Below are 14,071 nucleotides of genomic sequence, written 5' to 3'. Positions count from 1 at the left end.
TCCTTCGTTTACAATTAAGAAATGGGCTGCCAAGTTTAGACGTGGCCATACTAGCCTTGAAGATGATCAGCGTTAAGGACGTCCAAAAAGTGTAACAAAATCAGAAATCAATGAAGTGCACGATATAGTATTGGATGATCGGCGAGTCAATGTGCGTGAAATTGCTGAGATTATAGCATTTCAAAAGAACGTGTGGGGTATATTTTCCATGAAGAATTGCAAATGAAAAAGCTTTGCGCAAGATGTGTGCCACCTTGCTCACAGCAGATCAAAAACGCACTAGCATGAAAATATCCGAACAGTGCTTGGGGCGTTTTAACAAGAATAAAACTGATTTTGTGCGTCGATTTATTACCATGAATGATAATTGAATTCACGATCACACCAGAATCCAAACAGCAGTAAAAAAGTGGACAGAAACTGGTTGTTCAGCGCCAAAGAAGACAAAGTCGGTTCCGTCAGCAGGAGAGGTCATGGCATCAACGTTTTGGGATGCTAAAGGCATTTTATTTATCTTGAAAAGGGTAAAACAATAACCGGGTAACATTATTCCGATATTTTAACCAGACTACACGAAAAAATTCGTGAGAAAAGACCCGGTTTGCAGAAGAACAAAATAATCTTTCATCAGGACAATGCACCTGCCCGCAAAGGTGTTTTGGCAATGGAAAAATTAAAGGATCTGCACTATGAATTGTTGGAACATCCACCCTATTCCCCAAATTTGGCTCCCTCTGACTTCTGTCTCTTCCCAAAACTAAAACTCTTCCTCGCTGGTCAGCGTTTTTCTTCCCATCCCTGTATTGGTTCTCAGATCTTACTGAGAACCAATACAGGGATGGGATAATGGCACTGGAATATATCTTAAGGGAGTTTATGTTGAAAAATAAAAATAATTTTGAAATTATAAATTCGTTTTTTCATATTTAGGCCGAGAACTTTTCAGACCACCGTCGTATATATAAATATATATATATATACACACCCTCTTTCCAAAAAGAAACCGAACGTTTCGAAAATAGAAGAAACTAATGGCGCCACCTGTTGCATCTTTTTGTTGTTGAAAGTGGCAAACTTCATTAGTGTTGTGTCAACTGTTTGTGACATTTGTTTCATTAGAAGTTGGGTTATAGCCAAGAGTGACAGTGTGTTTTGAAGAAAGGTCGGTCGTCACGATATTCATGGCGTACGCGACGAATTCTCGCTATCAATCGCTTCAAAACTTCTAGATGAAACTCACATTGACCGTTTGGCAAGGGGGAACGAATTCTTTGTGGATAATGCCCTTGGAATCATAGAAGCAAATTAGCATTGTCTTTACTTTTGACTTCTCCAAGCTTCTTTTTTTCGGATTCCCCTCTTCTGGTGGTCTCCACTCAGCACTCTGTTTCGTGATCATACTCAAAACATCACGTTTAGTCACTAGTAGCGATCGTTTCAAGGAAGTTTGAGTCCTTACAAAAGGTTTTAATGAGGTCCTGGCAGTGTTCAATTCGATACATTTTTTGGGCGTCGGTCAAATTGTGGGGAACAAATCGCGAATTCAATTTACGAAGGCCCAAACTCTCGGCCAAAATGTTGTGCACAGTTGATTTTGGAATCCCCAATTCAGATTCAATCAATCTCACGGACGATATCGGGTTTTCTTTGATGAAATTCCGCACTTTTTGGATGTTAACTTCACTCAGTCCAGTTTTTGGAAGGCCCAGCTTTTCGTCGTCCTCAATCATCTCACGACTACTTTGAAATCGCTTAAACCCTCGTAAACTTGAGTACGGGATAAGCATTCATTACCGTGTGCTTTTTGTACCATTTGATGCGTTTCGGTAAAAATTTTACCAAAATGCGATTGACTTTAACACGTCAATCGCAGCTCTCTGTTTGAAATTCATTTTCCGAACGTTCGTCAAAACACACTGTTACTCTTAGCACTATAGCTCGGCTTCTAATGAAACAAATGTCACAAACAGTTGACATAACACTGATGAAGGTTGCCGCTTTCGCCAACAAAAAGATACAATAGGTGCACCATTAATTTCTTCTATTTTCGAAAAGTTCGGTTTCTTTTTGGACGGAGGATGTGTATATAAAATTCTGTTGCACTTATGTATCAGTAGGCTATGTCTTAATAGCTTACCGAATGTAAATTGCTACAAATTAAATACTCAATAATTTCAATTCTACATATTAAAAGAGGAGCAAGTTTATACAGCTGATTGCTATAAACAGTCGACTAATGCCTTTTATTCTCTTACATGATATTCTGTCCACTGAGTTACATAGATTGAAATTGAAAAGAATATGAAGATAAGTGAAACAAGATAAAGGACAATAAATTAAAATTATGGATTTAAACGTGAACTTTCTCCTCAGTATCCAAAGATGGATGGAGCTATAACGGCTTCGTCTACTTTGTATAAGGGAATAAAATGTTATCTGTTATTTTTGGAAGAATTAAAGAAAAACTGTAGTTTCAGAGAAACTGTCACTAAGTAACAGAAAGTGAAAACTTGTTGACCTTGCCATATAGTGAACAAGATAAGTGTCAAGTAGAATTGGGTTAATTTGACAATAAAAATATCCATTAATGCCTTTTATTAACTTCTAGGGAGTAGGCGAGGCCTTTTAACCCTATCTAGCTTTCGGAGACTGAGGAGGAATTTCAATTCCACCGGTAGCTAATCAGAGATAGATGGCTCAAGACTATCATTAATTATAAGCAGCAACAGATGAAAAGACTGGCAAAGAAATGCTACCATCTCTTAGTACCTAACTCTAATAGGACATTATTGTCTGAAAAATATTGCGGGTACTACTGTCGATTTCTCGAGTTCAGAGGACGAAAAACCCAAGTTTCCAGGAGAAAAAAATCCCCTTGCCCATATTAGAGATCGACTAACTCAGGAACCATTCAAAGAAAGGGTTAGAAAAAGTTCCTCCAGTTGGCAACTAGACTTGAATTTCAGTCAATATTCGGCAGACTTTGTAAAAAATGTTTTCATTAAATTATCTTTTTGAAAGTATTGATTGTAGTTACTTATCGTGAACCCAACTCCTACTTACTCTTAAAGTTGAGTTTATTTTTATAGGATTTTATGTAAATATCAAATGCACAGCATTCCTTGTGAATCTGGAAAGCATCTTACAATTCTAAATACCACAGTATGGCTTAATGGCCCATGGACTTAATTGAAATTTTTAATGCGGTCCGTACTGTCTGAAAGGTTGAAGACCCTTGGCTTAAAGTTTAATAGTAATGAGAAGTGATTATCTTGTTCAGTCACCACGGCAGAGATTAGATGGGGTGTGTTAGTTTTTATTGGTTGGGTGTTATAACAAATTCAAATGCAGTGGAAGGAACTAAGGCTATGAAGCCAGTGAGTTATGTCAGATGAAGTTCGAATCTAGGTCTTTAAAACCAAAAGGTATTAATATCAACTGAGCTAGAAGCTCTACTACATAAGGACTAATTATTAGCTGCATCTCTGTGCATGCTCCATTTTTTTTGAATGACCTTTATTTCAAGAAATGTTCAAAACAGTAAGTTATTGCATTTTTATTTTTGTTATTTGGAATTATTTGACACCTCCAAGGAGTCCAAAGACTCATCGAGGAAGGGCACCTGCTCTACAACTGTCTCCACCAACTGACTGCAACTACACTAATGCCATCTATCTATCTATGAAGCCAGTGTAGTGTCTGTTAATTGCATGTCCTTCTAGATCCAATTTGCCATAATAATAAGTTTCTGGAGGATGTTAATTGCTAACATACGACTACTCATTCAGGTGCATTGAAAAGCATACAAAAAGGTAGTGAAAGAGCTATAATGTGCAGTATCGTAGCTAAGCTACTGGCACCCTTAGCAAATTGGTAGCTGCACACTTTTTTTTCAGTGCGACGATTTGGTTATGGGTATGTATATGTATAATGTTATGCCTTATACATGTCTGTAAGGATATGTGCTTTGCATTATGGGATACCAGGGCAAGTGATGTGTGTGTATACACGAGTTTCCCCAGTCCTGAAAATACTTCGGCGCAAACTTTGTTTGCTTACACTTGGATAAAGGATTAAACTGAGCTTCATTCCACATTAAGTGAAGCAGCAAGATCTTAAAAAAACTATGAACAAATTAAAATCTGCAAGATGTAAAGATTGCAGAAAATTTGTCTTGCTCAAACAGCAGTTGCATCTTCTAACCACTAAGTAACCTTAGTAGTCAGAATTCTGTCCTTACATTCTTCCACCTGATGATATCAAGACTGGTACACTCCATTTCCCCTTTGGTCTGTTTCCAAAAAAAGACATCAGAAGACTCTTGGCATTAGATATCAAGAATCTGATGCTGAAAGTATATATCCACTTGTGCTTCACTCATCCTATGTCAATACCGTTTTCTTTCTCATCTGGCTTCTCTCTCAGAATGGAAGCAAGTTTCAAAGTTTGCCAACCATCATCTTTACTTCTTAAAAATAAGTTGTCTGACTCTTCACCATTAGGCCCAACAGTATGGATTTCAGTTAGCCTGCATCTCTGAACACACATTTTTCAAACAAGACATTGGAAACAATGTCTAGAGAAATGTGCAGTCCCTATTGAATTCCTAAGGCATTTAATGCAGCACAAAGGTATTTCTTCTTTTTTCATAGCAAATGGCATTCTCTTAAATTTCCTAACCAGTGCAAGGGCACCCCACCCTAAAGTCTCTAACTTTTGTCTGCACTCTTTCTACATATCTAAATCTCTTATCTTCTCTGATATCTTGCTAGATTCAATAATTGCACAATTGAAGTTCTACAAATTTTCTTGACATTCTGCAGTGGTGCGAGGGCTGGGATCAATGGAATAACTGAGGCAACTGTGAATTATGCCTGTTAATTCATGTATTCTCCAAATAGTATAAAAGATGAAAAATTCAAGTTTACAACAGAGAAAACCATGCCACTTCCATATTCATTTATTCATTCATCAGTGGTTCTAACAGGCACTTAAGCACCTTCCAACTACTCTTGAATTTCATAACCGTAATTTGAGGATAAGGTGGTTGGCCCTATGCCTCCCGGTGTGTGTTCATGGGGCTGGTTTTTGTCTATTCTGGGGGGTGAAAAACCCCTACATCCATATGAGACCGGCTAACTTACCTTTCATTGAAAGAGACCAGATAAAGATTCCTCATGTCACAGACGGAAATGGAGCCCTGGTCTTTCCGAACAAAGGGCTTCGTCTATTCCGACTGAGCTATGGAGGGTGTCACTTCCATATAAAATATAACCAGCTAATATACCTATGGCTGTAAATATCTTACAATTCAGATATTTTGATCTTAATGGCTAATGTTGCGATGTACTCATGCCTGTGTGCTAAGAAGTGCTCAATGAAGCTAAGGGACTACCTCATCAATGTCTACATTTTTAAAACATGGTCTGTGGTAAGGCTTATATGGTAGCTATTCATAACCATATATTTTTAAGAAAATTACAATGTAGAGTAATATCAATTACAATAAATTTAATATTTCCAATATCAAGGCGTTAGCTGATTTTTTTTTTTTTTTTTAATATCTTGACAAAGTCAAATTGGCATCGGGGAGCACGATATAATATATGCACATGCAGTCACTACACTAATACGGCTGAAATATGGCAACCAAAAGTCAGTCTAAAGTCTTAATAGTGTTCCCTAGTGGACTAAAATAGGAGTCTTTGACTGAAGTGCAGAGAATGAGAGCTTCACAAATTTTGGGGCATTTTCATACAACAAAGTTTGTTGAGGTTTGAGGTGTGGTCTTAAGGCTAAGTCAGATTCAAGGAATAGGCTCTTATATTTTATATTTGCTGTATTGAAGCAGAGTAGCCTTCTTCGAGCATATTCTTTGTGTGGGTGACCAAAGCATGGTTAAAAAGTCCTGAGTGGCAGAAATGGATGTTCAGGAATTCTGATGTTGGCTTTACTGATTGTTTGGCCATAGTCCTATCCTAATTTATGCTCAAGCATAGACTCGCACTTTTTACTGTGTAGGCCTTCGGAGCCAAAAATCCTATGGAATAGGTTACTCCTTATTCCAGGAGTATCTTGTCTGTAGAAGTGTGTTCACAGGGCCTGTTTGCCTGTACTGGGGGACAAAAAACCCAAGTTTCTGGGTGACCCCCCCTTTCCTCCATACAAGACTGGCTAAACTCAACTTTCATCAAAAGAGACCAGATAAAGGTTCCTCACATCACTCAGGGAAATCGAACCCAGGTAATTTATATTAAAAAAAACTCCTTAAAAAACATGTCTTCTGTTTCTCATGATAGATCTAATTTTGGCTCTTCTTACTATTGATAATGACATCTATACAAAATCTATACAAAAGGCTAAATTTTTTTTTTTGGGGGGGGGGGGACTCACTTGCATCTCTTTTCCTGACAAAAACATATTACATTCATAATACCCCCCCCCACCACACACCAAATAAACCTTGGTTTGTTTTTCACCCATGACTCTGCTAACCCTATGCAAATTCCAAATCTGCACAATCTTCAATTATTCTCAAATTGGAAGCAATTTATCAGAACCTAAAATCTGGTTAATGATTTCTCAGAGGCTCATTCCAACCACTTTCTCATAGACAGATATTCTTATGTCTTTTTGGTAGATATATGGGACTAGTCAATATTAACTCCACTCCATCTACTTCTGTCATTTATAACATCTTTCTGGACAGTATCCAAGAAATACAGCATGTAGTTTTTATATTAACTGGTTGACTGAGTAATTAGCTGATGAACTCTCCAGCCAACAGATTGCAGGATTGAACTCCACTGTGAACATGAATCATAAATATTCAAGTTTGTAAGCTGGGCTAAAGAGGTGATATAAATCACCTAATTTAATTCATGATGAAAGATGAATTTCATCATGCTATCCAATATGCCTGTATGCCTGAAGCAAATTGAAAAAGTTTTGAATTTGGTCTCCAGAGTAGGATTTCTGGATTATGTAAAAAAAAATAAAAAGGAAAATCGACCAAAATATAGTTCGACCACAGATGAGAGAACCTTTGACAGTTCTGTGCACTGCAGAAGGTGGCAAATCCATTCCGATGATAAGGATCTGTTTTGTGGGATGAGTGTTTATTATTACATGTCAATTAATCAACCTTTACATGCATGTCAATCAACTGCTCTGTAGAGCATCATGTGATTATCAATTATCCAAACTGACTGTTCTGAAAACTGAAGGGTCAGATAAATGGTAGATTACTGCAATATACACAGGTAATGGACAAAAACAGTGACACGTTTCGATTAATATGGCATTGGTCCACCGTGAGGATCCAGTACAGCCTGTATTCTTCGAGGGAAAGAATATGTCAGTGCTTGGAACTCAATAGGAGGAATTTTACACCATTCTTCAGACAGAAACTGGTTCAATTCGCCTTTGTTCTTTGGAGATGACGGAAATTGCCTGAGAACTCACTCAAAATGTCCTATAGGATTTAAAGTCTAGCGACTGGGATTGCCATGGCAGACAGGACACCTCACTCTCATGTTCCTCAAACCTATGGGTGACAACATTTGCTCAATGAATGGGAGAATTATGCTGCTGAAACATGGCTGGCAGTGTAAAAGAAAAGTGTTCCAATGGGATGAAGATGATCACTTATGACTGAAAGATAATGTGCAACATCCACTTTGCCTTCCAATACAAGTGAACCCAAACCATGTCATGCCATGAGAATGCATCCCAAACTATTACAGAATCACCAAAACCTTTCACAGTTGTAAACAAGCACTCTGGCTGTTAAGCTTCCTTTGGCTGGTATTCATCCATTTGCAGCAAAAAGTGTGAATATGGATTCATTGGACCATATCACATTTCTTCACTGTTGTGTAGTCCACTGCATGTGATCTTTGTACCACTGGATGCAACTTGCATTGACAGAAGTGATCAAAGGCTTGTAAAAGGTAATTTGAGTGTGATATCTGACTCTGTGTAGTTCCCGGCACAGAGTTTTTGTTGAAATGCACTTCTCATGACAAGTGTTGAATTTTTAACACAATTGCTCAGCAGCAGCCTGCCAATTTTTCATAGTATAGTGCACTAATGCTTGAATGTCCCTCTCTTGCAGTAAACACTTTTATCCACTATTGCATTTTGTTGATGACGTTTGTCCTGTCGACTGCCATATCTTTCGAGACTATTCCTCAACTAATAAGTGCAATTTCAGCTGTTCTGGTCACAGATGCACCTGACGATAGCCTGGCTTCAACAATCATGTCCCTTTCAAAGTCACTGAGGTCCTCTCTGGATTCCATTCTAACATGCAATAAACAGTGGCAGGCCTCCATTTGCCTTTATATATACATCCCTAGGAATGTTGGAAGTATATTTGCATATCAACTGCATCTGTGTTTAGTGCATTGTGGACACTGCATTGCAACTACCAATACGCAACTCGATAGCTCAGTGTTTCCATTTTTTTGTCCATAACCTATATATATATATGCATATGTATAATATGAAAATAGACATCCCTGGCTCGCTCACTCAGTAGTATGGGTTGACAACCGTTCATGGATGGCAGTCTGTCTCTCTCTCACACACACACATACAAAGAAACTTTTTAATTTTTTGTCTGCACATGACACTAATATGCTTATAGGTCCTGCTACCTGTCATGTGCAGAACTAATAAAAAAAAAAACATCAATCATGAGATGCTTCATCAAACTGACACAATTATAAACTCGGCATCACACAGTTGGAGAAAAATTATTTATAAACCAAGATGAATATTTCACTATATGAACAGTGAGAAGTCAGTGTACTTCAACAATCTAATCCAATAAGAATTTAAACCATATAGACTACTCATTTTCACTGATACAAAGAAGGTCATTTCAAGGGCCAAACAGACTTTGAACTAATACCAGAATTGCACACCATCAATGCCAACCTCTATTTTCTGCAGTTAAAAAAAAATGGCACAGGAGATGGCATGCACATATTCAACAACTAGAGTAAGTGCATGTTTTTTTTGCTCAGGTACTAGCCAGTAGTCATAGATCAAAAAGCAGCGGTTTCTTCATTAAGATATCATGCTATGATGCTGCACTTTGGATAAGAATTAAGGAGCATCTCTCACACCATCTAGCATATAGTCTAGACTTGCCATTATCTAATTATCACTTCTTCTGAGTGATTACTCTTATTATGCATATGGCTCATTACCAATGTTGAAGTCTAGACTGGATGTTCAGGTTTTTGTCTCTAAGGGCTGGATCTGGTATTTTACAGCACTTCCACAGAAAGATGAATTAAGAGCACAGTAAAAAAACTACTTTTATTCCTCTGAATAATTTTTCTTTTCAATTGCAAGTTTATTATTAGGACGAGGAGACTTAAATCCATCTGGAATGGCAAAGTATAAACTCAAATTACACAATTTTATACCTTTATATTACATGCAAGTACTACCAAAAATACCTTATGAAAAATAAAATATTTTTAAATATCAAAAAAGTTTGAGCCCCTTTTATACACTGTTTTACTACTATCATTATTCTTGCTTATAATGAATCACTATAATCATTGAAGTCATTCTAGTTTTTGTCTGAGGAATGGTCCTCAATATCATGAGTGTTGAGTATAAAAATAAATTCATAATTTTTTAAAAATTTAATGGAAACACTAATATACATATCAAAATGCAAGATTTTATTATTAACAAACAGGCAAAGAAAATGTTCCCCTAACTTTTATAAATTATTCATAAAATTATCATCAGATTTCCAGATTTAAACCTCTGACGATAAAGAATTTTAGGATCTACTTTTTTTCTTTTACCAGTTTTTTTAAGTTTAACATTAATTTCGGCGACTAAAGAACATGAATCTAAAAACATCTGTTTGGCAGAAAAGAAAACTTTTCTCTTTAAACTACTCCTTGGTAATGGACTTGAGCCTTCAAAACTGAAGTCAATATAACGGTCAGTAATAAGTGACACATAATCAAATACTGGCTCTGCTTCCCAGAGTTCTTTGGGAGTCTTAATCGTAAATTTTTTTCGTTTTGCTGGTTTGGGTTCTTCAGGAGGTTTTGTACGCCTTAATTTTGCAATAGTGAGTTTGATACCTAGATTTGGATCACTAACAGTACTTTTGATCTGCAGATCCACAGGATCAGTCTCATGTTCATCACTAAGCATTGAAATGTCATCTCGTTCATCATATGAATTATCATCTTCAAGACTGTTACTCTTAAGTTCCTCATCTTTTTCATAAAAAGCTTCTAAAAGTTCTTCCCCAGTTTGGAGTAATTCTGGGGCTGAAAACAACTGAACTAAAGGATATTCTTTGGGCTTGTATAACCCTGTAACTGGAACATATGGAAGACGCACAGAAAGTGCATCACCAAAACACTCATAGAGTTCACTATATATCTGAAAAGTATTATTCTTCTCAGATATATTCTGACAAACAGGTATGCCAGGTTCTGCTTTTAGGTTAATCATATTTTTGTGTTCTTTCTTATCAGGTGAAGCACTTTCTTCAAGTGAAAAATTGCTTACATTATCCAAAGAAGAAAATTCAGTTTTTTGGCGGGAACGAATTATTAGTTCTGCTACAAGCAACAAAACACCATACACTTTTTGTGCATCAGCTTTTACCTGGGCACTCAAGTAGGAGCATTCACTAAGAGCCATAACCAGATGAGGCCAATAATATGATAACTGAGGATATAATACATTTTCCACTGCATTCATTCCTAATGCTACGATTGCTATAACAGCTCCATAATGAGCACAGAATGGTTTTGATAAGTCAATAAAAACATCTTTTAAACCTGCAAGTGTCTGCTGATGTAAATTATTAACAGGTGTTGACCACTCTTCAACAATACGAGCAAGAAGCTGTGCAGCTGAATCTCTGAGTGTCCAATGATCATTTATTGGATTAATTGATGCTGCAAGAGGCTCCAATATGCAGTACAAGACAGACTGAACTAGTAAACTTAAATATGGTTCCAATCCTAAGAAAAGATAAGGATTGCCAACTAAAGCACGTATAGTATGAAGTAACTTGGTTAGTTGTGTAAGGTCATGGCTCATTTTTTTGATACCAACACTTACAAAATTAACAAGGTAGGGCAACAGCGGTGCTATTTTAGCATTACTACTCAAGTCATCGAGTGAGAGTTTCAGAAGTTTTTCATTATTACCAAGAATAACTTTAGTGACATGATCATAATAAACCATTAAATCCTCACTGATAGTCGTACTAACATGGCCATTCTTCTTATTTTGTGCTGCAGTTGAAGGTAATTGGTCATTCTTGGCAACACCTTCAATTGCTAGCCATTGAGCTTGGACTTGCGATTGTCCTAAACAAACTACAGTTATTCCACTTGTAATCAAGTTGACCAAGTTAACTTCTGTTTCTTCAGGACAAAACACATCTGCTTCTTTTACATATATTAAAGATATTGGATCAGGATTGCTGAAACCATATAGGGGTTCAACATCACTCCATCGAAGAGCTTTATTAAAGTCTTCACTTGTAAGTTTTCGTCTCCTTGCATGTCTCATAAACTGACATGCATTTTGAACTTGTTCCCTTAGTCGATAGTTTGCATCTTCTGCAAGCATAGCCACTACATTTTCCGATAAATCTGAAAAGGCACCAGGACAAGATTCTGCATTTAATCTGGTAGATTCACGTGATAGTTGGGCATATTTCTTATCTTCCACAGGTTTCTTCTCATCACTCGAAGTCATTCTTAATGCTTGCTGTTTGCTATATTAATTCCTTAGAATGGAGCATCATCATCACTGAAGGTTTTCTATAGAAAATGGGAGAAAAAAGTCAAATTATTAAATGGCTATAAGTCATAATTAGAATATTTCTAAGGCAATTGTCAAAGGGAAACATTTAGCTACTTTAATATTAAACTACATTTTTAGGAATTAAACATCAGCACATCAGTTTTTCCCCCTCCTTTGAAAGCAATGTTTTTTTAAAAAAAAAAAAAAAAAAAAAGTTGCTAGCCTGAATTCTTAGCATATTTGCTTTCCAACAAACACAAAATTAACAAGGTAGAGCAATAGCAGTGCTATTTTAGCATTACTACTCAAGTCATAAGAGTGGAGTTTCAATCATCCGTTCACAATCATTAAGGTTGTGAGGGTTTGGATTCCACTGTGGGCATGGATATTTTTGTGACTGCCTTTGTGTGGAAGATGAATTTGGACTGGCATAAAATCACTGCCCTACTTACTGGAAGCCTGAAGAAGCTTGAAAAAGTACCATGTTTGGTCTCCAGAGTAGGATTTCCCAATTATGTAAAAAAAAAAAAAAAAAAAAAAAAAAAAAATAGACAAGTAAACACATAAAAAACTAGTAAAGCCAATAATGTATTCAAGACAGCAAGCAACAAGATGATTTTCTAGTCTACAACATCAGTATATTTGTTAGGAAGTATGATAATCATTATAATCAGTCTTTTTTTTTTTTACTAGAAAAAATATCTTAGTTCTCATGCCTTTGATAAAATGCTCAACTTGCCAATCAGGACTAGATCTCTCTTTTTTTGGACTGACTCATGCTTCTAGCCTTTCCTGGAATCATCTCTACTTCAATAGCATACTCAACTTCAAAAAAGTTGGCATCTTTTTTTGTCCAAGATGCTAGCCTTCATGTGCCTGGTTACTTACTCTTAACAAATACTAAATTTACTCAGCCTCGGAATACTGCTTTCACACTTGGGGTGCACCTAGAAAAATACCAATTTTGGACTCCAGAGTAGGTTTATAACTTCTGTGGGTAGAGTTATTAAAAAAAAATTTTTTTTTTTAAATGTATTAAAAAAGTTAGCTAAACTTTTGAAGATTCAAATGAACATTTTTAGAGCAAAACGCATCTTTCAGAAACCTGCAGGCACTGTAACCAAATGTCAACTGAAGAATTCAAATTATAGCAAAATAAGCATAAATAAAAGTCTGTCAAAATGCCCTCTGATTCTAGAAATGCCAGTTCCATTATTTATTTTCACCAGAATAGTGGCATTACCACTAGCAGTGACAATATATTAAGTGTTATGGCATAATTTACAGAGTATAAGTCAATATTTTACTCACGGGCAGGTCAATCTCGTGTAATCAGCAGAAACTCGACTTCAAGCTAAATAAATAAATTACTGGACCAATATTTCTGGGATGCTTCCAGTGAAAATTGCAGTTTATACTAATCTTCTATGGATCTAAGGTCTTCTTAAGCTTCATAAAGAAGGTTATCCATTACATCCTATAGTTAATTAGCAAGATGATAATTCAATCAACTTTCTAGTCTTTGAAACTTTACTGGCCACATTAGTTATAATAAAAACAGCATAAACTTCAAAGATAAAATTACAGATCTAGGTTTACTTTTACATGCAGTACTCAATTTTCTATTTATTGAAACCTTCCTCTACTGGCAGTTATATCCATCATTACTGAAGGTAGATATTATGAAAACTCTTAATCAAAGCTAACATCTATTGGAAGCATTAAATAAAGGGCTAGTCTTTTTGGTTGAGTGGATAACTCTTCAGCTTATGGGTCGTAGGTTTGAATCCTATGGGCATAAATATTTGTAAAAGCCTGCTCTGGATGAGCTTGTATAGTTCCTTGATTTTAAAAGACTAATTTTTTTTTTAATTATTTTAAATCACCTTTGCTACTAATGCCAGCCAGAAAATTATTGATAGATAACATTCCTCAACCAGACTACAGTCTGAAGTAAAAAGAATTCTCATACCCTAAGTTACAGGAACATCAGAACAAACAATGCAGCTTTTTGCAAGTGTAACCTGTATAACACTTTCAAATTGACTCAAACTGTCCTTTCTATCATCCACCAAGAATAAATTGCCCCCCTCCCTTTCTCCCTGCTCCCAACTGGTACTGACCAAGTACTCTGTTCACAGCCCCCACCACCCACGTCCCACAGACAGACCATTCTACTGAGATTAGAATTCAATTGAAGGTGACCATATTTCTGCTTCATTTAAAGATAAACTTCAATGAGAATGGTTAGACTATAATA

At 36.3% G+C, this 14,071-nt stretch overlaps 1 protein-coding gene across 2 annotated transcripts in view; it reads right to left on the bottom strand.

The window, feature by feature from the left end:
* Window positions 1-9,664: 9,664 nt before the first annotated feature.
* The window catches only part of LOC150096969 (TAF6-like RNA polymerase II p300/CBP-associated factor-associated factor 65 kDa subunit 6L), a 32,780-nt gene continuing 28,373 nt past the window's right edge, over window positions 9,665-14,071 (bottom strand). For both annotated transcript variants that reach the window (XM_090408399.1, XM_090408398.1), the window contains one exon: window positions 9,665-11,828. In XM_090408399.1, the coding sequence (XP_090264525.1) occupies window positions 9,757-11,763 (2,007 nt within the window). In that variant the 5' untranslated portion in view covers window positions 11,764-11,828 and the 3' untranslated portion in view covers window positions 9,665-9,756. The remainder of the gene's footprint in view (window positions 11,829-14,071) is intronic.

The sequence above is a fragment of the Typopeltis vanoorti genome, chromosome 18, assembly GCF_054136105.1.
Source record: "Typopeltis vanoorti isolate ZY-2024b chromosome 18, IOZ_Tvanoo_1.0, whole genome shotgun sequence".
In the NCBI taxonomy this organism is placed as follows: Eukaryota; Metazoa; Arthropoda; class Arachnida; order Uropygi; family Thelyphonidae; genus Typopeltis; species Typopeltis vanoorti.
Note: the sequence above shows the minus strand (reverse complement) of the source record. Positions and strands in the feature narration are given on the sequence as shown.